The sequence below is a fragment of the Magnolia sinica genome, chromosome 8 (assembly GCF_029962835.1).
Source record: "Magnolia sinica isolate HGM2019 chromosome 8, MsV1, whole genome shotgun sequence".
In the NCBI taxonomy this organism is placed as follows: domain Eukaryota; kingdom Viridiplantae; phylum Streptophyta; class Magnoliopsida; order Magnoliales; family Magnoliaceae; genus Magnolia; species Magnolia sinica.
Window position 1 is genome coordinate 90,656,737 of NC_080580.1, and position 26,330 is coordinate 90,683,066.

Genomic DNA, 26,330 nt, shown 5'->3' on the forward strand with positions numbered 1-26,330 from the left:
TTGCTTTTCAACCTTAACATAACGATCAATCTCTTTGGCATTTTTGTGATCCTAACAAGGGGATTCTTATGAAAGGGGGCTGCCAACCAAAAGTTTTTTTGATTTTTTTTTATAATTTTTATACAGGGAATAGGGTATGACAAGATAGTTAATTTCATTTAATTTTAGTTTGTTTTACAATTTTTATATAAATTTTTTAGATGATAAAATTTATTTTATTAATATATTTACTATGTTTATTTCAAATTAGGACAGTTGAGATTTAAATAACTTTTTAAAAGATTACTTAATAATGGCCTATATTTTTTAAGCTGGAGACATCAATACACTGTTTCCCATTGCCATGCATCAGGAAGTTCTTACATTAATAAATATATCCCAGCTTTAATTTTAATTTTTATTTAAAATAAAAAATAAAAAATTAGAATGTGAGGTTATGATATGAACCGAAATTAAGAAAGATAATTTGAATCTGACCAATCTGATTTTCGGACCGTTGCTTAGCAATAATAAGTTCCAAAATTAGATCGATTTAATTTAAGTAAGTGTGTATTACATTACAAATTTTGAGTGCCTGCGTATGGATGTTTGTAATCATCTTACCAGTTGGGATTATATAACAAATTTTTATGTGGATTTTAAAAACTAGTTTAAAAGCTTTATATTTTCGATTTTAATGAGGTTTTATTTTGTTAATTTTATTGGATTTTTGTCGCTTTGTGCAAATTTCATAATTTTAAATGGAATTTTATTTAAATTGTTTGAATTATCTTGATCTTTAAACTACGATGGTTGGTGGACCATGATTCAACAAAAACGAAGCAGTCCGTTTGAATTCCATTTAAGCGGGAAAAGAGAGAATATCTCTTTTTATGCTTGAGATGATGACGCTAATTTTATGATTTTAGGCATTAGATATAATATTACGATTATTTGACTTAATTATTAATTTTAATTTGAATATATTTAAAATGTTTTCTTTATAGTTTCCTAGAATACACGTCCTTTTAAAAAATTTTTATTTTATTTTTAATTTGTTTAATTTTATTTTTGTTTATTAATAAATTTTAATTTTGAATATTTATTAATTTAATTTTTAATTATTTAAATATATTAATTTAATTTTATCTATTTTTCCCTTTTAATATGTATCCACAAGGATATTCATTTTGGAATACCATAAAGTTTCCTCCAAAAATGAACTTGCATTTAAATTAATAGTAGTTTCCAGATTTTGATGGTGCCTGGGTAAGGTTCCTTAGAAAAGTTATCCCGGTTTGCGGCCTTAACATATAGGCCTTTGGGTTTGTTTAACCCGGGTTCTTGCCTTTAATAATTTTTATTATTGTTTTGATTTTTATTTTTGATTTTTTGTTTTATGGTATTCTTATTTATTTTTTTAATTGTCTTTTTTTTTTTATTAATTTAATTATTAAATATTTTTATTTAATAATTAAACGTTTGGAATTATAATGATATTATTTATTTTTTTAGTACCAAGATTTTAATATATTTTAATATAATGTATAATACACATTTTCTTTAATTTATTAAATAAATTTTTTCTTAATTTATTAAAATGATAACCCTGTGGGATGTATCTCAAATATTCCCCTTTATTTTCCTGAGCATTTGCCAATTTTATACTTAAAATGGTTGATTTTATTTGGTTATTTTAAAAGTCTTTTCACTTAATGTTTTTATTATTTCGCTTTAATTTTTATTTTCCTTTAATTTTTTTTTTAAGATGTAGAAGCCCACATTAGTAATTTTAATCAACTAATTTATTTAATTTACCAAATTATCTGAAATATTTTATTTCATGATATTGTCATAATTTCTTTTAGTTTTTAATTTTTTTAAATATTTTTTTTTTTCCCTCACAAATTACTATTTAAAATTATTTAATTAAATTTGTTTCCTTCAAATTGCCCTAATTGCTACAATGATTATCTTAATTTTCGTAGTGAGTAGGTCTTATAAAAGTTAGTTTCTCCCAAAATTTTACCTATTGTTTGCTTTTAATTTTTTGGTTTTAATTTTTGGATTCTTTGGTATGTTTTTATTTAATTTAGAAATACTATATGTAATATTTATCAATTTAAATGTTTGGTTTAAATTGTATTTTTTTTTAATTTTATTTTGGTTAATTTTGGTTTTATTTTATATTTAATGGTTTTTGGCCTTCATTTAATGTTAATTTTTCTACATTGTTCTTTAAAGGTATTTTTATTTTAAAACTAAATTTTTTTTTTTTAATATTTGTTGAAATTTATCAAAAAATTTTTATTAATTTATTTTATTTTGACACTATTTCATCTTTTATTTTTTTTTAACTATTTTTTTTTCATCCATCCATTATTCTTTATTAATTTTTTCCTGTAGTTATTATTTTAACTCAATTGGTTTCCTAATTCTAATAACATTGATTTTTCATTTATCATTTTTTATAGTGTTCCCGTAAGCTAGGTTCATTTGATAATGCTATATTAGTTTTGATTTTTTCCATAATAATTAAAAAATGATTTGGTTCCCTATTGAGTAATAATTAAGTTTTGCTGATTTATTACCTTTTAATGTATATCTTTGCTCATGTTTATTCACTAATTATTGGGTTTTAACCTTTATCATTTCATTTGGTAACTTTAATTTTTTTATTTTTTCATTTTTATTTTATTTTTTTTTATCATTGATGACTACTTTTTTTTTTTTTTTTTTTTTTTTTTTTTTAAGAAATTGGATATTGTGGTAAAATTAATTTATATTATTAATTAATTGCTTGGCCATTTTTAATTTTACCAAATTTTCATGTTTTGGTAAAAAGGGAAGGATTTAATTTTGGGTAACTGGTTAAAGGTCCTGAAAATTAATTTAATATAACTTACATGATTTTTGGCCCGGTTTAAACTTTTTGGGCCAATCTTTTGGTTAGGCCAATCCATGGGCCACAATCCCTTCCACTACAGCCATTCACGTGTATCTCACTTACCCAAATGGCATTCCAAAAGTACTCCTGGGTTTTCCATGCCAAATTTTTACTTATTGGTTCTTGATTGTTTTATTAATTCCTTTTTCAGAATATTTCTGAGCCAATTGGATTAAGTAAGTTTCCAAGTTAATACCTTAATATACCCTAAGAAATTTGGGATTAATAAATAGCCCTTTAATTTCATCATTTTAATTTTATTTGTTACTCCATTTATACTATCTTTATGTGTCATCTTAAACCTTTGTCCATTCAACATTTTACACCTGTCCCCATATTTCCAATGGTCTTAATTTGCCCATCTTTTTTTTTTAGTTTGGTCATTTCTTGAAATTGTCTTTTAGGTTTTTGGATTTATTTAACATTAGGGTTTTTTGATTTTTTAATTCCAATTGTAATTGAGGGTAAATATAGTTCATAGAATGCATGCAAATGTTCGATAGGAATAAAATTTCCAAATTAATTTTGACCCATTGAATTGTTCTATTGGAAGGCCCAAGGTCACTTAATTCTACTTGAAGCCTTTATTCTGGATTTGGTTTATGGTGTTATTCCACTTGTGGTTTTGGGAAAAGGGTATAAGGTTATATGGCACAAGGTCCTTTATTATATTTGGCAATTTTAGTCATTCTAATTTCAGCACCAAATGGTCCCCACCAGTTGGAATTTTACTTTATCATGATTGTTCCCTTATTAATTATTCTAGTTAACTTGACTATTTATAATTCCCCAATAAAATGTGGTGGAAATTACTTTACGAATTTGAAATTACAACGCCCCTTAAGTTTTAAAGGGCTTGTTCCACCATTTGTTGCCAATTTGACTTTTGGTTTCGACACATTATTGGCCCTTATTTATGTTAGAGCAAAAAAACAATTGGTAAGTCATGACCATGGTCCCACATACCCTGTTACCAAAGATTGCACTTCAAAGGCATCATTTCCCAAGTTAGGTCCTTCCCCACCTATTTGTGTGTACCACTTTAATTGTATATTTTGATTGCAAGCCAATGGTGGAGTGCCAAAAATGTGGAAAAACCTATAGAACCTTGGGAAGTGCCATGAGAATTAGAATAACTCGTTTTGGTTTTTACGCTAAGGTCATTTGGCATTGAATATAACCTGGTTAGAAGGGGAACAGTTAAATTTTCCTGGTATTACACTGCTTTATGGATTCCAATTGTCCTTAAATTGGATTTTTTTGGAACCAGGTTTTTTTGGGGGGGTTTTTTTTTTTATATTTTAAAAATGTTTTTTATTTTTTATTTTGGTTTTTTGGGTAAAAAAAATAATTTAAAAATTTTTTATTTTGGGCTTTGTGATAATTTAAAAAATTTTTTTGGTTTTAAAGTTTTTAAAATTTTGGTTGGCCTCTTAGGGTCCCCCCAAAAAAAAAAGGGAAAAAATTTTAAATTTTAAAAAGGTTTTTTTCCATTTGACTCCTCTGTTTTTTTTTTTTGGGTTTTAAGATTCTTTATGATTTTTCCCCAATTTTTCAAGGAAAATTTTCCCATATTCGGGGGTTTCCCCTTTTATCCCCCAATTTTGGTCCCCTTTAAACTTTAAACCCCAAATTTTGGTTTGGGCCCAAAAAGTTATTTTTGGGCATATAACTTTTAATTTTTTTTGCTTTTATTTTGTACTTGTTTTAGAGGATGGATTTAGTAGGATTGTTGGTGATTTTTTTTTATTTTTTTTTTGTCTTTTGTGATATTTTAATTCCTAAATCAAGATTTTATTTTATTTTATTTAGAGTTAATAAGAGTGAGTAGTGTACAGATCAATTGTTGGATAAATGACTCCAAAAGTCATTTTGGAAATTAATTGAACTATTTAATATTAAATAAGATGCTTTTGACCATTGAGATTTCCATCTTGACTGGATGATAATTTAGGTTTGAGCTTGATTATCTCGTTGGAAAGTCACATTATTCCCTTGCCTTAGATGATTATCTCACCATTTAATTCCCCATATAATAGGCTCTGGGTTGTTGAAGTCTGTAACTTTTCATCGGTTGTCTTAGTTGCAATTTAATTGTTTTTTTTGAACTATATTTGTTGACATTTTTTATTGTTTTCATTTTTTGGCAGAATTTGGCCCTCCTTTATCTGGTATGTAATTTTCTTACTTGATAATTGGCTTTTAAAAAGAATATATATTTTATCTTAAAACTAAATGTTTTAATTTATAGATTAAGGGTATTTCACCAAATTAGTTGCAAAATATTATTAAATTTCATGATATTTAGTATAACCAAACAGGCACTTAAGATTTTAACATAGTTTTAAATATTTTACTGTTCCACAATAATTTTATTACAATCAACTATTGATTTTTTCTATGTTTTTGCAGTGCCATCAAAACCTTTTCCCCCATCTCACCTTGCTCCACCCAAGTCATCGCAATCACCCACATCACTTGCTTCGGTGATTCCACCAAAGCTATCTCCACAACCAAAGTCATCTCCCCCGGCTCCATCTCCAACACAACCGTTGAACTCTGGTGCCACGAAATTTTTAATTTCTTCTGCAGTCCTTCTTGTTAGTCTAGTTATTGCTACATGTTCCTATCTTTGAGCATGCTATTAGCCATTACATTGCTTATTTAGTTTTCGTAGGGTTAGTTTCATTATTTCTGTGAACCATTTTAATTACTTATTAGATTTTTATTTTCATTTTTTGAAACTTGGTGTTACAATACATTACATTATTTAATGAATTTTTTTAAACATAGGTACATTGCATTGCCATTTAATTTTGACTGCTGCACTACTCTTACCACAGTGAATATAAATGGAAGCCTTCGCTAAATATTTGGTTCACTTTGGTCATATCTTCAATGTGAACCGTTCTTCATGTGGGTCCACACCACAAGAAACAACCGGATAATGAATGCCCACTGTTGGAACCTTAGTAGGTCCTACCATGATGTTTATTTGTCATATACCCATTTTATAAGGTCAGTTATGTGTTTTATCTACGCCGGTTTGGCCAGTGACCCACTGGTGTGGCCCAAAAAAGTTTTCACCGGTAAGCATTCAATCCCCACTATTTCTTGTGGTGTGGTCCATTAGAAAATAGGATCTGTCTAATTTTTTGGATCTTGCTCTAAACTGACCCGCCAAAATGGATGGACAGCAGGGATAAAACGCATACTCATGACACTCTTATCGTACTGGGTAAACTCGGCTGGACCCACCTTGAATGCATGTGGTCTATCCACGCCGTCCATCCGTTTTTACATCTAATTTAAGGCGTTGAGCCCAAAATTGAAGCATATCCAAGATCAAGTGGATCATACCAGTGGAAACAGTGGGGATAATGATTTCCACGGTTGAAACCTTTCCAGGCTCCACAAATAATGTTTATTTGTCATCCAACCTCTTCATAAGATCATACAGACATGGATGAAGGGAAAACACAAATATAATCTTGATCCAAAACTTCTGTGGCCCCCTAGAATTTTTCAACGGTAGACAGACGTTCAATTCAACTGTTTCCTATGGTGTGGTCCATTTGAACATTTTATATACCTCATTTTTGGGTCCTAGACCTAAAATTATCTTCTAAAATGGATGGACAGACAAGATAAAATACATAAATTATCTTCTAAAATTGGTTCCTCCGTCTATTTTGTATAATCCTTCAAATTTCCACATACCAAAGGAATAGAATCCCGTTTGAAACTTCTCTTTTCGAGTAATGATCTACAGGTGTGAGTGTACGGCAACTTTCCCATGGAAAGAGATTCAATCGACCTAACTGACATTAACAACACCTATCTGGACCGTCCATTAAGTCCAGTGCACTCTCTATCTGCTTCCCTGAAAAATTCATACTGATCAGATAATCCACAACCTGCGGTTAGTGGTATGCAAGATGGACCCCACAAGTGACAAATCCAGACGGTTCATTATGTGGACCTCACGTAGATCAATCATATGGCTGATTGGCCACAACGCGTGGAATTGGAGATTAAAAGACATCATACCCATGTGCTGAATTCAATTATTCGGACGGTTAGGATCATCTTGTGGCCGTTGCTAAAATCGAATCCTAACCTTCAGGAAGGATAGCACATTCCATTTTTCACTTAACATTCTCGGACTGGGATTCCGTACTGACCCCTCGGCTTGTACTCCATCCAAGCCGTCCATCCATTTTTCTGGCTCATTTTAAAGCATCTGACCACAAATGAGGAAGATCGAAATCTCAGGTAGACCACGCAATTGGAAATAGTGATGATTGAACGCCTACCACTAAAAACTTCTAAGGGCGATAAAGGTTTTGGATCAAGCTGATATTTGTATTTTGCCTTCATCTAGATCTAGGTCTGTCTCTGTGACCTTACGAAGAGGTTGGATGGAATTACAGCGAGCCCTTTCCAACGGAGGGCGTTTAATCACTAACATTTCTTGGTGTGTGGCATCCTCGATTTGGATCGGCCAAACTTGGATTAAAAAAAGCATGCATCGTTATGTGGACCTCATGTGGATCAATATGTAGCAACTTTGGCCACGGATTCGAGATCCAAGCCGTTCATCAAAACTCGGTCATACCTGTTACAGATGTGGATGGGCAGGATTATTCATGCAAGCAGGCATACCAGACATCCAAACCATATACTCGGATTTGTGGTTTCATGACTGTGAATGGGCCGGGCCGGACCGGTCTGTCAGGCCTTCAGGCCTGACCTGCTTTTGGTGAAGATGAATGGGCATGTAAATCCCTGATGTGGACTCGTCCAATCGCAACGCATGTGCGCGTCTCGTGGTGGGACTGCCATGTCAGTATCAAAGGAAAGGGTAAATTCGTCATTTTATCTGCATTAAGTACTCGAAAATTCAGGCCCACTTCATGGACTGCACCACTTTGAATTTCTATTCGTCCACGTCAAGGGGGGGCCCATGGGGATTCTTGTAACCTGGGTGTGGTCTGGAAAGCGGGCCCCCAGGTCAGGCCTTGGCCTAAATTTATGCACCTCATATTTGGTAGCATGTCCTAAAATGAGATCTCAAGACGGATGAACCGGCTAGATTTCCCACAAACATGACGGTGGGCCCCACCAAGCATCCTTGTGCAGGAAATCCGCGTCCCGCGTGCCTGATGAACGGCCTAGATCTTGCCCGGAAGTGGGGTGACTGGGCTTCGGATCAGATTATCATCATGGGCCATCTTGGGCTTGCCTTGTTCAGCCCATCAGGAGCTTAGGCATTCGACAGCCCTAACCATAGTATCTTGGACCTTATAGATCTACCGATCATCAGGCCTTAAGGCATAGGACATCCTAGCCTTCAGATTTTGTTCTGCAAATAAACGGTTGAGAAGAGAAATTAGCTATTACACTTCTTCTTCTTCTTCTTTTAAAAGAGGGACCAATATTAGTAGCAAGACCTAAACTGAGTTCCATGATGATAATTCACTGTCTGAGCCAGGGTCTTTCTTCTTTTAAAAGAGGGACCAATATTAGTAGCAAGACCTAAACTGAGTTCCATGATGATAATTCACTGTCTGAGCCAGGGTCTGACTGCCCACTTCTGTGAAAGATCAGGGCTTTTCATCAGGTGTGACCCATCATCCATTATATATGACAAAAAAGCCCTTCAAACCTTAAACTGAAAGGGCTGACCAGGCTAGCCTTCTGCAGCACCATTGGCTACACAGTTTTGTCATCTGGTGCTTTTAAATACATGGATGGGGCGACTCATTGATCCGAACCATCCATTAGGTTGGACCCACTGTCAACAGGCCACTAAAATTGCATATCGAACACATGGAACCATTTTTGTTTCATGGACGATCTGAATCAGAGAAGGTCCATGGAGCAAGATAGCCCCATTTTGATCACATGACACAGCTCTGGAAAAAATGGTTATGAAAAGAGAGGGCAAGATATGGAAGTCCAGCATCTGACCACCAAAACTCTTTCTGGCTCAGTCAGGTGTTATGAGAGGCAATGCCAATCCAAAGTAGGCTCAGCCCAAGACGGATGAACCTGATACGAATGGCCAAGATACAACTATTATCTGATCTGGTGTTGACCATCTTTACTAGTAATCCAGCAATAATAGGTAGAGATGCAGATACCCCAACAGTGGACCCCACACTTGTGGGGACACTGATCGAAGCATACAACTGGAACTTCCTAGGGCAAAATCTTTCACATTTTATTGGGGCTGCTGCTGATGGCCTGCAGCCCTAAGCTCTGTAGGCCCGCCATGATGCATGTTATATCCACTCCATCCAGCTGTTCTGCCAGCTCATTTTTAGACATGAGCCCAAACACATGGCAGATCCAAAGCTCAAGTAGACCACACCACATGAAACAGTGGGGAAAAAAAATGCGCACATTGAAACCATCCTTGGGCCCACCTGTGATGTTTATATGCTATCCAAATCCAACCCATTCACAACATTAGTCTTGACCTTGATGACCCGAAACATAAATATTAACTTGATCCAAAACTTTTGTAGCTGCAAAGAAGTTTTTAATGGTGGGCACTCAATCCCTACTGTTTCCTGTGTGGTCCAATTGAGCTTTGGATCCACCTCGTGTTTGGGCCCATGTCCCAAAATGAGCTGGCAAAATGGATGGATGGGGCGGATACGACATGTACATCCCTGTGAGCTCAGAGAGTTTTGGAATGCAGGAATCCCTGCATCCTGCAACCCTCGGCTGCAGGCAATGCGTCCATATCTTTTTCTTAACCATCTACTAGTAGTTCAACTGATTGGCGGCTTGGATATCCCAAATGTGAAAATTATTTAGGCACCCCCTACTCAGGCGAGGCTCATCAAATCAAGGGTCTGGATCACCAAATCATGAACACGGCTGGTATGAAATGGACACACAGGACTCCAGTGTAGGCAAATCATCCGATTAAAAAGCTTCTTGGACAAACAAAAATCACAATCATGATAATATTATTGACTTAGAAAAGAAAGGACTAAATGATTTTTATTTTATTTTATTTTTTTGAAAGGAGATAATTTCATTGAAAGGCAAAAAGCCAATATGAACAAAAGAAAAAAGGAAACCCTGGAGAAAAGGCTTTACTTCCAACCCAACGGCAAGCTTTACTTCCAACCCAACCAAACGAAATTTTACACATTACAAATAAAAGAAACAGAAAAACAAAAAAGCAGCAACGATAAAAAATAAAAATAAAATAATGTTACATGCACAAATCAAACAGCAAGAGAGACCAAAGAAAAGCCCGTGATTCAAATGGAAGGGTGAGATGGGTAGTGTTTTTGTTTAGGGTCTTTACCTGCTGGACTGGGTGTGGGAACTGAGATCACCTCGGAACCTGGCGGAGGCATGGGCACAGGGCGAGAGTCCAAGACCATTGAAGCTGGTCCAGAGCCTTTAGGAGTTGTAGCTGAGGGAGAGGATGGCGGCGGCGTGGAGAAAGGACGGACATCGGCAGTTGGTGAGATCGGAATCGGGGAGACCTCCTTGACCTCTTCGATGCCTTCATCCAAGTAAACAACATCTTGCATCGTGAGCTGGTGATACTCGACGATCTCTCGCAGGAAGCGGTTCTCCCTTGCATAGACGGAGTTCTCGTGTGCCAGACGGGCCTTTTCCGCCAACAGTGTTTCCAGTTGGAGACGTATCTTGAGATGCAGCAGTGATTATTGTAACAGTCAGTATACCACACATTTTGCAGAAGAGAAATTGTAAGGTCCTGATGCACCAAGACTATGAGCTGTCCCAAATTTATTCATCCAGACTGTTTACCAGATGGGCCCCATCGTGGATGAGGGATGCCCCAAAATTTTCCAAACAGGGAGATCATGGCCAATTGGTTGGTTGTACTCTATTACATAGTGCCTGTGGGAGTTTTGTGCTCTCATTGCTGGTCCCCAGCCCAGAGAGAGGAGCGTTGCGTCAGGTTGGCAGCTGGCATCAAACCTATGCCATAACTTCCAACATGAATCCGAACAATATGTTATGGCCCTTGATAGTGTGGAATGATGGAAAAGGATTCAGGTAAATTGGGATAAGGCATAGATGATGATGACGAAGATCACAGCCATCTGATCTTTGGCTTTTTTGTCCAGTCATTGCCATATTTTTTCTCCATTGTTGATGTTTTAGGCTCGCAATAAAAGGTTGGGATCTTCTAACCTAGGAGATTTTGAGGCATGCCCTTTACAATGGGCCTCATCAGATTAACAGTCTGCATCCTGGAACAATAGGACCCACTTGCAGGGGCTGGTGCATCGGGACACACTATTCAAGGGAGAAGTTGAAATCCACCCAACCAGAACTCATTACAATGATACAACCCATCCACTACCTGTGGCATCCATGCACACAAATCCAGACATCCCAAATCATGGGCCCATTATAGATGGACCATAGCTTGACAATGGCACTAATGATCTCAGCTATTCCATGACCATCAAAAGGGCAATTAAACAGAATTATCATCAGCAGAAAAAATAACAGGCAAAATCAGGTGGTTAAAATATGTCGAATCAGTGCAATTTTCAGGGTATGCTCTATCTTCATCATCCATGTAGGCTTGTTCCCACTTTGGAATCTGTAATGGTCAATCTACAATGGTGCCCACAATTTCAAAGCTGATATATGCCGACTCGCATCATCCCAATTTTATTCACTGCTGTGGGTGAAGGTTCGAGTAAGCTTTTCTAGGAGGAAAGGAATGCCATCTTATCTATGGGTTTAGAAAGGTAGCCACTCTTGTTTCTTGTGATGATTTGGAAGAACACGTGAAGAATCTTCGCAGTGCAGATGCTTCGAAGTAGATTCCAAGATAAAGCAAAAATCTTAGCACAGCTGCTACTGTTACTACTGAAATCGATGAATGCTGGCATAATCCTCTCGTGGATTTGATGGGTTGCAAGCTCCTTAGCCTCCCCCTTCAGAGATAAGAGAAGCTCCCTCCGTCTGCAACCCAGCCAGGGAATGGATGTACGGAGAGAAAGTTGGAGAAAGGGAAGAGAAGTAACATCTCTTCCATTTCGCTTTCCCTAATGGGGTGGGGTCAGACTTGCGTAACGCAGTTAGTTGATTTTTTATTTTTTTTATTTTGAAAGATAACGCAAATTCATTAAGAACTAAAAAGGAAACAAACGACAAAGAAGTCTACCGAGGGGGCAGACAGCACCAACCAGAAAAAAAGAAAGAAAAATACAAAACAGAGAGGAAGGGAAAAACTAAATCTCAAGGAAAAGCAGATTGCAATCTTTCAACTTGTCGTCAATGGAGGCCCATTCGATTAAGCTGCGCTTGGCCCTGGATGAAACAACCTGAGCAGAATTTGAAGAATCCCTAAAGCATCTTCCATTCCTTTCTTCCCAAACGGAGCACCAGATCGCGAGGATAGCCATCCTCCAAAGTCTTGTCGTTGGCTTGCCAATCGAAATCCCATGTCAGGCAAAAAGCAGGAGGTCAACTGATCTAGGAAGACACCAGTTGATGTTGAATCGGGATAGGAAATCTGACCAAATTTCTGAAATGAAAGGGCAGTGAAGTAACTAGAGGGAACCGTCCATTAGTCCATTTGGAAATGAGAGGATGTAGGTGAGAGATTTTCTGTAATGACCCAGAATTTTGGTACACGTGCGTACTCATACATGTATGTATAATTGCCTTCATTGGAGTATACACACATAGACCCATGCATACATCCACGCACCCATGCACATATGCATCTATCGGCTCATATAAATTGTTACCGTTGATGTGTGATCGTTTTGCTTAGTGTGAACTATTAATTAATGTCATTAATGATTACATGATTTTGGTAGAATATTATAAGTTTATTTATAATGCACTCTCTCAACTCATGCATATACTTAAGACCACGTGTTTAATTATTAACTAATCCAAATCTAGCCAACATCAACTATTGACTGTGCACTGAGATTAATCTGATCTTAACCACTAGATTGTTGTTAAAAAATAAAATAAAAATCAAGAACAACCCATTTTTTTGTGGAAACCAACCCCACCGTCCGCTTGTGTGTGGCCCACTTAAGTTTTGGATTAGCCTCATTTTTCACCTTATATCCTGTCATGGCCAGGTCAAGATGATGGACGGAGTAGATTTATATCATCGTTAGTGGGACCCACCATATCTTTAAAAAAATAAAAATAAAATAAAAAATAAAAGTTATATCTTCCGCACGGCTAAACCACTTTCTCCACTTTCCTTCCTTTTTGTGCGGTAATGGCCGCCGAACCTCCCACTAAATGAAACCGTCTCAAAATTTCCACTCCTCCATTCCATTACGCATCCATTTATAAAAAAAAAAAAAAAAGAGAGAGAAAAAGAATCGAAGGAATCAATCAAATAAAAAAAATTAGAGTGGGAGAGAGAGAGAGCGCTGTAAATCAAGAGAGAGAGATTAAAGCGAGGCCGGATCGTCAGACTTTAAGGTAGGTGATCTTAACCTGAAATTTACCATTTTCAATTTTATTATATCTATTTAATCCAAATTTTCGTAGAAATATTATTGTTAGTTAATTTAATTTTATTTTTTTATGTAGGGAATCTACGCATTTAGGAATTTCTATTTTATTCTATTTTAAATATTTAATACTGAAATAATTTATACATAAATAAAATAAAATAAAATAAATTTATAGAATAAAATAAATAGTTTATTTAAGATTAATTTATTAATTCTTAAATGTTTTGTTAAGAAAAAAAAATAATAAAAATTTTAAATTAAATTTCAAATAAATTATAATATCCTACAATATTTTACTGTACAAATAGAATATATAATTAATTATTTAAAGTATTGATGATTCATTATGCAGAATTGTGAATATAAGTGATGTAAGATTGATAAGTACATAAAAGCAAATATGATTATGAAAATAAAAATAAAAATATATAATAATAATAATAACAAATTATAAATTGTATAATTGTAATATGTAATCAGTATTAATATGACATATAATAACTATATCTTAAAAAATAAAAATAAAATAAAAAGATTTATAAGATTATTAAGGTATAGTAAAATATAAATATTATGTTTCATAATAATATAGTAGTAATACAATATAATTGTAGGTTACAAAAAAATAAATAATAACAAAATATATAACATAATTAAAGTAAACATGTGTAAGATAATATTATAGTACATAATTAATACATAAGTATTTAATATTATTTATATGATTATGTGATAAGTAAAAAAGTTTTATCTGATAATATATAAAAGTGTAATAAATATAATTTATTATTTCTAAAAAAAAAATTATGTAAATGATGATATTAATAATTTAACATAAAAGTAATATAATAATTATATTAAATGTATCAAACAAAAGTAAATTTATTAATTTAGATAGTCAATTATAAAACAAGGTTAATTATACTGAAATAATGTTGTAACAAATAATTTATATAATAATAATAGTATCCAAAGTCCAAACTAATATCTTCCTTAACCTTATTCAATTTAGATTTAAAAATAAATAATAATAAAATTCTGAATTTAGATTTAAATAGTTAGATAAAAATAATAATAATAATAAATTTTAAATTATTAAATAATAATTTAATTACATTATTAATGTTATATTATATAAATCAGTGTGATAATTTTTGTTCTGTAAAAATTAAAATCCAAATTTTAATTCTAAAATTTGAAGAGTTAATTAAATTAAATTTAAATGAACTTAAGTTTAAGAAAATTTTTAAAATTTTGGAATTGAAACTAAATTGATTAGATTTCTATATTTTGGAATTTTAGTGATTAATGTATATTTAAAACTTTATTAAATTAAAATTTTAATAAAGTATAATATTAGATTTTTAACTTAAAAAAAAAAAAAATCTTTTCCTTGTAGTTCAAAATTTTTATTTAAATTAAAATTTAAATAATTTATCGATTAAACCTAAATATACATTCACAATGAATTATCAAAGAGAAATTAAAATTTGTTATAAAATAATCAAGTTATTTCAATATGTGTGTGTGTGTGTGTATTTGTCAAGTTTATGTGATAAATAAAATAAAAATTTTAATTTTATAATTTAGTGAATAAAAATAATAAATATTTTGATTCTAATATTTAACATTATTTAAAATAATAATTTAATTAAAGTTAGAATTTAAATAAAATTTCTTGTACATTATTTCAGTGTAATTCCTAAATTAAATAATAGTAAAAATAATATTTTATTTAAGTATTTAAATTATTAAAGTTTTAATAAAATGATATCTAAAATTATTAATTAGAAATAAAAATTTATATTGTTGATATTTTAGATGGTAAAACAGTAATTTATCTTACATACCATATCAGCCCAACAACACAAACAGTAGAAAACCTTGATTGGAAACAGCTATGGTTAAATAGACTAACCTGAAATCCAAACCATTCATTAAATAGACCACTTAGGTGTTATTTTCTTTTGGTAGATGGTGTTCTGAACCTCAACTTCTCACGCATCCAGCGAGTGTAGACAGCAACTTAATGCTATGTGTTGCGTCAGTGGGAGAAACTCGTTGAGAGCGTAAGCGTGGGTCAGGTCTAGCATGCGACGCTAAGTAAGTCGTGCGCGTATGGTTTAGTCCAGAAATCGACGGTCTAAATATCAGGTGGGTGATTCTCCTCCATTTATGAACTTTCTGATTTTATGTATTTTAGAAAATTTATTTATTTGACATAATGACTTTAAATTAATATTGTCAAATTCCTTTATACCTAATATCTACTTTTCTAAATTTTAGCATGTACTGAATCTGATTAACTTGTAGAGTTAGATTTTAATCTAACTTTTATTTATGAAATTTGGTGTTAGGATTTAGACCTTAAATCTGTATTAAAGTAATTGATTTATATTGATTGGTTTAAAATAATATTAATAATTTGATTCTAAATTTTGATTTTAAAAAAAAAGGGTAAAGAAAATAACTTGATGTTTCAGTAAATTTCAGGAATTGAATTTTTACGGCATCGAATTTCTGCACATTTGTATAGAACTTGCATTGTTGTATCGGGATTTAAATAATTAAATTATTTCGCTACTGATTTTGGAATAATTCATGACATGCATTCATCTCTACTGATTATGGAATTATAGAAAAAGAAAGAAAAATGAGAAAATGATTGTGGTATTAGCAAGTAGGGCAATCGTGTCCCTTGGGTGAAAGACCCTAAAGCCAGCAAGTAGGGCAATCGTGTCCCTTGGGTGAGAGACCCTAAAGCTAGCAAGTAGGGCAATCGTGTCCCTTGGGTGAAAGACCCTAGAACCCGTTGGATCCTTCGAAGTCTCCTTTGTGTACGGCGTATGAGTACAATTGTGTGCGCGGACATACGTCAGAGGTACAACTGGAGCAGTAGTCTGACTAGCTAACGTATAAATGAGTCCCTCACCATGAGGTACTGGTGTGTGGGCGTTAATGCAACGTGGTCATACACCTAGGTACGGTGTTGTAAGATGTGATGATTATTTAATTTTATTCTTGAATTCATGATAGTGTGGCATTCAGTACGTCTTTATGATTCTAGCATCGCATTCATGTCATATGAAATATTTAATATTTTGATTCATGTTTTGGAATTTCAGAAAGTACTTTTATTATTTATTCGTTTGATATAAATCTAGAAATTTCATATTTGGTTGGATAAGATCCCACGAGCGGTTGTGCTCATACCCAAAATAACAGTGTTTCAGGTCTTGGAGTTTAGTCGAGGTGAAGCAGAGTGAGGATCTAACCATCGGCTTAGTGGTAGCCATATCGGTATTTGTATTTTTTTTTAAAAATAATAATAATAAATTGTATAGCAGGAACTTAGAAGTGAGTTTAGGCTGTAATAGTTAAAGATTGTATTTGATGAATATTGTTTATTGTAATAAGTTTTAATTAAGTGTGGTTGTGAATGTTTAAAATTAAATCATGACCTGCGATTCGGACCTGGGTCTGGCCAACGAGAGGATGTAGGTGAGAGATTTTCAAGGGAATGAGGTATGGTCTTTGGGCCAGGTGACTAAAAAAAAGTATTTTTGGGAGGATGTTTGGGTAGTGATGGGAACATCTCGCGCACACCCACCTGGCGCCAAACGCACACACGCAAGGAGGAGGAAGGCCCCGCCATCGATCTGGATCGATGACGACATCCATGAAGGGCCTCCTAGTTAGAGGACTGTATTTTGGTTCCTTGGAGTGGACCCAATTATCATGTGGATCACACTATTGGATCTCATGATCGTGGCCCACTACTCTAGATGATCTTGGATCTTGAGTTTTGCTTATTGTTATTAGGAACATCATGAACAATTTAAATTGCATTGATTAGTTGTTATTTTTGTTACTTCGTCTCTAGGTAATAGGTGCGCACATGGCGCGGTTTTTGAGGTATAGGGTTTTCTTATAAATAGGCAATCCCTTGTAAGGTTTTTATGATTGAAGATTATTAATAAAATTCTGTATTTTCCTGCTTTTTTTAATTCTCTGAGTTGTAGAAATCCAATTGGGTGCAAAACTCACCCTTCTTCGAAGGGCTAACTACCGTGATGCGAAACCACACCCATCCCAAATCGCCCCCATCTCCTACTCTCTATATTCATCATCTCCCACAGTCACCCCCTCTCCAAATCCACCCTTTTTGCAGCTAATCCTTCTTCTACAACAGATTTGCAGAATCAGGCCCTGCAGGAGGGCTGAAACTTCGGCGGAGCACCGTGCACAAACCAGACATCCGATTGGCCTGAAACTTGGCGTAAAGGTGGACCTCCCCTGGCCGACTAGGCCCACGTTGACCGATTTCAGATTCATGGGCCCCACACACGTGCGAGCAGGATCCCACGCATGTGCGTCTAGACTCAGCCGCTAGAACATCTCGAGTTCGTCTCTCTCCTCTATTTCACCCCTCTCAACTTATTTCCCTAACCCTAACCTTAAATAATCCTAAATCATAAGTTCTATTCCACTTTTGCAAATCCTAGGCTTTCCCAATTTGAAACATGTGAATCCCTTGGATTGGGAAATAATTTTTGCATGTGTAGACGAATCTACTCTCCTTTGAGCATTGTTTGGTCTATAATTTTAACTGATTCAGTCCTAACATGTGTAGGATTGGACCCTCATAGATTCCCTTGTTGAATGCTTGACTTTGTGTGGGATGTGGAATTTTTTGTGATTGTTTCTAAATTAGTATGATCTAAAGCTTGAAATCTTGCATATCATATTTAATTTTCATGTCCTGCATTAGGTAGGGTCAGAAAGTATAGTGTCCAGTTTTGCATTGTTGTATTTAGTGTTCAAAATATCGGTATCACGTTACATATCACACCTTTGGGATAAAAATACGTATCGGTTATCGCATGAGATATATCGGTTGTATCACGTAATGTATTGCTACTGTTGGAAACATGGGGAAGCATTGGGAAATTGGTCAAATTTTTCAATGAAACTTTAATGATTGTTAAAAAAGACATCAATACACACTTATAAATCAAAACAATACAAAAAACAAGTGCACATAATGGGTTTTCTTTGTATGGGGCCCTAATCTATGCTTTGTCTAATTGAATTGATGCAACTATATTCAAAGTCTATGCATATAATGTATAAATGTAAGATGAGTGGAAACATAAGCAAAACATTCAAAAGCAAATGAACAATCACTATATAAGGTTACATACATGTTTGATTTTATGTTTGGACACTAAGATTGCAACCGATTTGCGAGAAATTGTGAAATTTTGATTATTTTTTTTCAATTTTCCGCAACTCAGCCCAGCTCCTGCAAGTCTCGAAATCGTAGAAAATAATGGATTTATAACAATTTGACGCTAATTTAACATGATTTACAGGGGGGGAAAAAAGGATCGAAAATCGAAAATGCTCGCCGAATAGAACATGTGAAATATATCCCACTACTTATATGTTTCATATCGCATAGGTGGGATACAAGATATATTGTGGGATATATCAACCAATATCGTCGATGCTTAAAACACTGGTTGTATTTATGTTGCTTCCTTTGAAAATGTAGCGGTCAAAATTGCTGGGTGGGAAGTAGTATGGGATATGAAGTCTAAAGGGAATCACAAGGATGGGAAATGGAGTTCAATGATTTGCTTAATGTTCTAATAAAAAAATTTTTGCCCCATGTCAAAAGGGAATTAAAGGATTTGGTTTGGGACTCCTTGTCTTCCAGTTCTTTATTGACACTCCCTCAAGTTTTGATGGGGATGTTTCCCAGCTAGATTCAGTTTGGTCCCACTCTCTCGGTTTGGTCCCACACAAACACACAAATGAGTAGAGGCATTCTAGTTGGACAGAAACAGGAAATTACATCCTCCCATTGATAAGTTGAAAGGAAGCATATGATGCCAGTTTTATGAGCCAGAAGGAAGAACAATATGCAGCCCATGTCTTCATGTATTGGGGTTGTGGCAAAGGAGATCGTGAAGGCTCTCTCCTTTTTGAAGCTGATGCTTGGGGTAGTGGTCCTTTTAAAAGCATGTGGGAAGTCAGTTTGGAGACATCCCTTCCCACTTTTTTTAAAATTGAGAGAGAATAAAATTTTATTAGAAAAGAAGGGATAATGTCAACAAACTATGGAGCAAATTTCCAATGCAAAGAACCAAATGGCTCACACCATCTCTAGCTAAAATATCCACGTTGGCCATCTACCTATTGGTCCCTTTTGCCATTCTTATGAGGGGAACAACATTTCTTCAACAAAAAAGAAGCTAAGTTTGATGCTCCTGTTGAAGGAATTAAGCTGTCAATCACAAACTGTGGTTCTTATATAGAGAGAATCTGTCAAACTCACCATGACTGACTTGATGTGTTGGGACGAGCTAAATTATAGTGGACCATTGAATATCAAACCTAAAGCTTTGTGAAGTGTCCACACTCAGGGTACTGGAAGGTGAAACTTTCGATGCAAGAGTATTGAAAAACAAATGAGAAGGAATACAAAAAGGTATTGGTACCCGTATTTTGGTCACTTTTCAGACACTAAACAATGCCTTTCTTCAACATCACATCAAATGCCCTGCATCTGTCTCAACCACCCAAAAAATGGCTGCAACAGACTCTCATAGTATCACTACTACATGCATGTGTGTGGAAATATATGATTCAATTTTAAGGGCGTGCTCATACTAATCTAACTCTTTTTTTTTTTTTCCCTTTTTGATTTCTAGCCAGATTCTATTGAACCCATGCTCTATATGATACTATTGTGCTAATGTGACATCTTTCCCTATGTTCATGCATTCAACAATTTCATTAATGAACCATCTTAAAATATCAAAACAAGTAAAAAATAAAATAAAAAATAGTAAGCCTCTAGCTCTCGAAAAGCATTTGCTGTATATTGGAAAAAAACGGCATACCAGATCATCGTCTTCTGGATTATCACCCCTTTCGTGACTCTCCCTAAGGATTTTGTTTTCCTCCTCGAGCTGAGCACATCGCTCCTTTGCAAAAGCTAGATCCGCTTTGACAGTTTTCAGCTCTCGTAAAAGAAGCTTGGCCTTGGCAGCCATTGCCATCGCAACCTGCAATCAAATCGATGGCCAATAATCATGCTTTCCAACAATGATGTAAAGAGAGATGCAAGCTCAAGATAATCAATGGGGATTATAAGAATGCCCTAAACAACAAAATTACTCAAATGCCTCTGATTTAAGCTACCACGTTTGAGTTCTTATCAGACACAGCAAATATAAAAGCATTAGGGCAAAGACTGCATTCCAAAAACCAAGTCTACACCAAAATCAGTGAATTGAGGATCAACTCACCTGAGTAAGACAGAAATCAAAAGACTGTTCCAAATGCAATTTTTTGAACACTGTTCTCACTTAGCCTGAATTTTCAAACTCTGGTTTTGAACATCTAGACATTATTCAGACATTCTCTTTCACGGAATCAGCAAGATGAGGAAAGAGTCGGCTGAGTACAACTGAACTCAAAAGATTTGCTATTTTGAACATCGGTCCCATTTATTTTTTTTGCCCTGCTTTAGTTCTTCAAGTCCGACAAGTGCAATTTTTTTTAACAGTGTTCTCACTTGGTCTGATTTTTCAAACTTTGGTTTTGAACATGTATACATTATTCAGACATTCTTTTTCACAAAATCAGCAAGTTGAGGAAAGTCCGCTGAGTGAGACTGAACTCAAAAGATTTGCTTCTTTGAATCTTTCAACATTGGTTTCATTTATTTTTGGCCCTGCTTTAGTTCTTCAAGTCCAACAAAGTGGGCAGTAGGAACACTCATTCATTTCCCGTCATCTTTGAAATTTTAATGTGGTTCTGTTCAGTGGTTAAAGATTCAAATAAAACCGGAAAACTGTGTGTTGATTCCAAGTTCAACTTTGCAGCTCAGGCAAGTCATGAAACTTTGTGTAAAAACCATTACTAAGAAATTATAAAAGAAATACCCAGGAGCTTGAATTTAAATCTTAAATCTTTAGGTACATCTGTTTATTTCAATTTAATTCCGAGTGCTTACCTGCAGAGGAGAGAGAGTTAGGTTTATCGAGAATGAGTGATGGAAAAAGAAGACTAATCATCCTCTTAAGTATTCCGATAACAGAATTGGTTTTCAAGGGAATGTCATAGAGGAGTACCAAAGAAATTACAATAATTAATACTCACCCAAATTAATGAGAAACAACAGGATGTTGAAACCAAAACCTGTCCTTTCAGTTTTTAAACTTAGCTGCATAGAGGAAACAAAACTGCAGAGGCAACCATTGGATTGTCCTCAATGGAAAAGTGGCAACATTGATTGGATTAGGCTCTTTCCAAAAGCCTTGAAATGGTTGATCTTTTGGCACTACTAGCTGACCAAAACTCACTTATTCAGACAAGAACTGAGTATACATTCCCAGGTTATGAACACTGGTTTCAGTTTAGGCCTGGCAATGGCTGGACCCAGGCCTGAATTTTTGAACTAGTCAGGGTGGGCATATGGGCCAGCCCTCTTCAAAATTTTGACTTTGCTGAGCCCAAGCCTGGCCCGTTGCCAACCTTAGTTCAGTTGGATTCAATCAATTTGCCAAAATAAAATCCAGCCAGCATATTGAAAACACTACATGTCTGGTGATACACATTTGCCACCTTACGTCACGGGATGCCTTCAGTTGCATTTCTTGGCCTGTTTGCATCTGAAGTTGCTGATGTGGACTATTGGTGGCTTCATTTTGTGCATTGGAACTGCCTCCTTTCCTCCTGATATGCAGCTTGCGAGTTTCTGATAAGATGTCAGCTGTCTTGTTCTCCACAATTGTAATACCCTCCTGAAGAAAAGAACAAAAGCAATATCAGCACACAAAAATGATAAAATGATATGGAGCCTCCCCCTAACCATCAAGACAACTTATCATGTGTGCATTCTTTTTGCAATTTTTTATTCCTAAATATGCAAATATGTGTATATTAGCATCTCCTGAAGCTTCACTAAAAAATTCCACCATTTTCCTCATGTTTCCCCACATTTTCAGTTATCGGCGATATCGACAATGTTTCCGTATCCCCGGCCAGCAAAACTTGTAGTGATACCAATACTTTGAACACTGATAGCAACCAATATTATGGAAATTACAGACATTATTTTATATTTAATGACCATTATTTACACAGTAGTTATTTGTTTCATAATTTGTTTGATAACATGAAACAGGGTAAAAACTACCATGCAATGTTTGTTACAGGGTTTTCTACTACCATGACGTGAAGGGTTCTGAGAATAATGAAAAATATATTGTTAAATAAACTACTTTTTCATAAAAGCCTGAGCATATTGACACATGGTTCTAGATAAAGAAATAGATCAAAGTGATCCAAATTGCATATCAATAGTGACAGAAAACAGAAAGGGCAAAATTAAGGTTAGTGCTAATAATTGTGTCTTGGCAGTTGGCACCTGCATCTGACACAGCAATGTTTTCAAAAATGGAGTGCCCCAATTAATTCAATCTTTCCATGCCAGATTTCTATGTGCACGTTCAAGATGTTTAAGCACGTCCCTATCAAGGAAAACTCATTTCAGTTTTAGGACATGCTCTAAAGAGATTCAAAGAGAAATTTACCTCCAAAGCATTTCCAATGTAATTAAGGGAAGAAGTGATTGCATCAAAACCCTTCTGAATTTTAGGACTCTCTATCTTCCGATGGCCCTCAGGTGATCGATATGACTGATGGAACTGCAATTAGGAAACAAGTTAAATAGAATGAAATGAAATTAGATTCCACTGCTTCACAAAGAATGAAGCATCTCCTGAAACTATTGCAACCACGTGAGGTGAAACAAACATTTTTAAAATTTTGAAACTTGATCCGGACTTGATTGAGAGCAGAGTCTGAATTGATTCAAACTCTATTGAGTTTCCCAAGGATAAAACTCTATATATTTGTTGTCCAGTTTTTCAAGTTCCTGAAAAATGGTCATCTTCACTTTTTATGCAAGCTGTGTTTACCTCGATCCAACCCCCAAGCCTTGATCAAGCCAAATCAAGTTGGTTGGTTTTCCAAATCCTAGTCTGAGTTTTTAGGAATCATAATCTAAATAAAAGAAGCTGCACTTGAAATAACAAGTTTCATCAGCCACCGAATACCATTCAAGTCACCTAATTCTCACCTGGCCACCTGTTGATGTTTCTAGCATCTGTGGCCTACTTCTACTAGGCATTTCAGTTTGTTGGGCAGCATTATCATCCTCAATAATTGACTTAGCTTTTCTAGTCAGAACACCCCAAAATCCATATTTGGACTCATTCAAGTTTTTCATTGACGTGTACTCATAAGGAGAAGAATCCTGTGTACAAAGTCATCACAACCCCAGTCAGCACAAAACACACCACATGAAGAATACTACTCAACACAACAGGTGAGAAATGATTTCCAATTTTATTGCCATTAAATCCCACTGATTGAACTATCTTACAGGTGCCACCAAATTCTCTAAAACATCAACAAAATGCATAATCCAAATAATGATGATGATGATGATAGGCAAAGAAGAACCTTTAGGTCAAAAGAAAGTAAAACAGTAAAAAAGGACCAAAAAGTTGAAGTAGACAAAAATAATACTCAAGAAAAAATATCAATGCATCAATTAACATCACTAAAATCAGAAAGGAGGGGTCACCGAGTTATGCACAAGTCCTCAGACCAACTTGACAGCAATAAGCTTCACAAGGGTATAATAAAGACTTGTATAATCATATCAGGAAAAACAATCTGATTGCTTATGGCATGCAGGATAGCAGAATGAAGCCAGTTCTCCAAATATGACTGCAGTTTTGAGAAGGAATCCAGTTAACCATTTTATTACTCACTCAGAATTCATTAGAGTGGCAAGAGACGCACATTCACCCACTCCTAGAACAAAATTATGAATACGAACGGCCTTTTATTCAGCATCAACTTCCAGGGAAGAAACTTCTATAAATTTAGCATGGCATAGGCATCCATTAGCTGGTAAGTAGATATTACTAGAAGTAAATATACTTTACTGATCAACATCATCAGTGGAATCCAGAAAAGTGATAGGTTGGAAGTATCTTTTATCTTCTAAAGGTTGTCATTCTAATGCTTAAACTATCCTCTCTCTCTCTCTCTCTCTCTCTCTCTCTCTCTCTCTCTCTCTCTCTCTCTCTCTCTCTCTCTCTCTCTATATATATATATATAAACCCTCTATTTCCACTATATTCATATATATGGGTTCAGCTCAGGCAATTGATCTGACTTTCATTGCATCTCAATGTCGAACGTTCACTGAAAGAGCCTACTTCTCTAACTAAATAAACAAAATGAGAGTAGAGCTCATCACTCCAAACATGAAGGATATTGTATCTTTAAACTAAATCAATTAAAAACAAACATGAAGAACTTATATAATTGGCAAACAAACTAAGCATAAAGAAAGAATCCAAAAACCTTTTATGGTTTTTATGGTCAGAACAAAATCAGGCAGTCTAAATCAGATCCGGGTGCACCCATATCCCAACTACACAAAGAAGAAAATAGAAGCAGAAACAATGTCTAAAAACCAGGATCGCAACCAACGAACTCATTTTCAGCAAAGAAGACAAGCATTTCCACCATTTTTTTACTACATTGGGCAGACATCATATAGAGATCACTCCTGCTCCAAAACAAAAAACAAAAAACGAAAAAAGACGTTTACAAGTTCGAAAGGAAGTCAACTAGATGCAAATCTCAAACAAAAATTCAATCACAAACCATATCCTACTCCCAATCATCCATTCCCACCAAAAATTCAACCGTCGATCATCAAACCATCACAAAACCTTAACTTTCCAAAATCCACCAAAAACCCTAATATCCCTACCTATTTTCCAAACAAGCAAAACTATACACCGTTTTCTAAAATTCAACCTCCAACGACTCACTACCTCCGAAAACCAAGTTTCCCACAGATTTGCAAGAAAAAATCACCGATCCGCACGTAAAAGAAGGCCGCGAAAGCAACGGGAGTACTGACCTGCTGCCGAGATTGAGAGGATCTCTGGCGATTCGACGATTCTCTGTAAGCGGATTCGTCATAGGCGGTGGAAAGGGAGGAGTCTCGGTGAGCGGAGGAGGCTCGGATCGCTTGGGCGGCAAGGGAGGAAGGGGCGTCCTCTGGAGAAAGAGGCGGAGAGCGGAAATCATCGGAGACGGTAGAAACCCTAGAAATCACCTGCTTTCTGCGATACGCCATGGGAGAAGAATTTCACAGAGTGAGACTTGAATCAACAAGCTGCTCGCATTTTCTAGGAGAGAGAGAGAGAGAGAGAGAGAGAGAGATGATATGGCGACTCGCTGGCGGTGATATGGCGACTCGCTGGAGTGGTTATCGAGAGAGAGGACTCGCTGGAGTGGTTATCGAGAGAGAGGTGCGACGGAAGTGGCGTTGTTCGATACTCTGGCAGATCACACTTGATACGCTGGCGTTCATAAATTGTTTTTGGTTTTATGCTTGGAAAATATAATTTGAATTACTTGTTCCAGAGTATTTTCTGGGTGCTTGTGTATCATTCATCACACTCTGCCAGAGTATCAAAATTTCTCTTGCGACAATGCATACTCGATTTATGGCCATTTCTACATTGGGGCGATAGTTTTCAATCTAGCTTTGTGCTGGAAAGATCCAAACCGTTTATACAATGCCCCTCGCTATGGATGCGCTATCCGATAGATTTTACTCAGGATAGAAGATTCTATAAGTGGCTCACAAAGCGGGACCAGATTAGATGCGGCCTTGGCATCACCCAGTGTGGCCCTTACTGTGGGGCCCACCTAGTGTATATATTCTATATCCACGCCGTCCATCCGTTTTTCCAGATCATTTTAGTGCATGATTTCGAAAA

At 35.2% G+C, this 26,330-nt stretch overlaps 2 protein-coding genes and 1 long non-coding RNA gene across 4 annotated transcripts in view; 2 read left to right on the top strand and 1 right to left on the bottom strand.

The window, feature by feature from the left end:
- Positions 1 to 5,562, top strand: part of LOC131254382 (uncharacterized) — a 91,221-nt gene extending 85,659 nt beyond the window's left edge. The window contains exons 14-15 of the mRNA XM_058255370.1: positions 5,077 to 5,097; positions 5,339 to 5,562. Of these exons, the coding sequence (XP_058111353.1) occupies positions 5,077 to 5,097; positions 5,339 to 5,562 (245 nt within the window). The remainder of the gene's footprint in view (positions 1 to 5,076; positions 5,098 to 5,338) is intronic.
- A 4,475-nt stretch (positions 5,563 to 10,037) lies between these two features.
- Positions 10,038 to 25,804, bottom strand: LOC131253677 (uncharacterized). Of its 2 annotated transcripts, XM_058254789.1 has the most exons (7): positions 25,463 to 25,593; positions 25,008 to 25,102; positions 23,594 to 23,770; positions 23,046 to 23,159; positions 22,080 to 22,253; positions 20,346 to 20,510; positions 10,038 to 10,605 (listed from the first exon to the last, which is right to left on the bottom strand). In XM_058254789.1, the coding sequence occupies exons 2-7, from the start codon at positions 25,029 to 25,031 to the stop codon at positions 10,210 to 10,212; spliced, it is 1,050 nt and encodes a 349-aa protein (XP_058110772.1). In that variant the 5' UTR covers positions 25,032 to 25,102; positions 25,463 to 25,593; the 3' UTR covers positions 10,038 to 10,209. The 2 variants fall into 2 exon arrangements, with proteins under 2 accessions (XP_058110772.1, XP_058110771.1); XM_058254788.1 differs by lacking the exon at positions 25,008 to 25,102 and having other exon boundaries at positions 25,463 to 25,804.
- Positions 12,410 to 18,343, top strand: LOC131253678 (uncharacterized). The gene is made up of 3 exons (XR_009175278.1): positions 12,410 to 12,541; positions 16,936 to 17,013; positions 18,206 to 18,343. It is a non-coding gene; the product is annotated as an uncharacterized LOC131253678 (long non-coding RNA).
- Positions 25,805 to 26,330: the final 526 nt, after the last annotated feature.

Coding starts and splice junctions, on each gene's coding strand:
- LOC131253677 (XM_058254788.1), bottom strand. CDS start 25,681: ATGGCGTATCGCAGAAAGCAGGTGATTTCTAGGGTTTCTACCGTCTCC. Junction 23,160..23,593: donor AAACATCAACAGGTGGCCAG/GTGAGAATTAGG, acceptor TCCTAATTGCAG/TTCCATCAGTCATATCGATC. Junction 20,511..22,079: donor AACTGAAGGCATCCCGTGAC/GTAAGGTGGCAA, acceptor ATTTGATTGCAG/GTTGCGATGGCAATGGCTGC.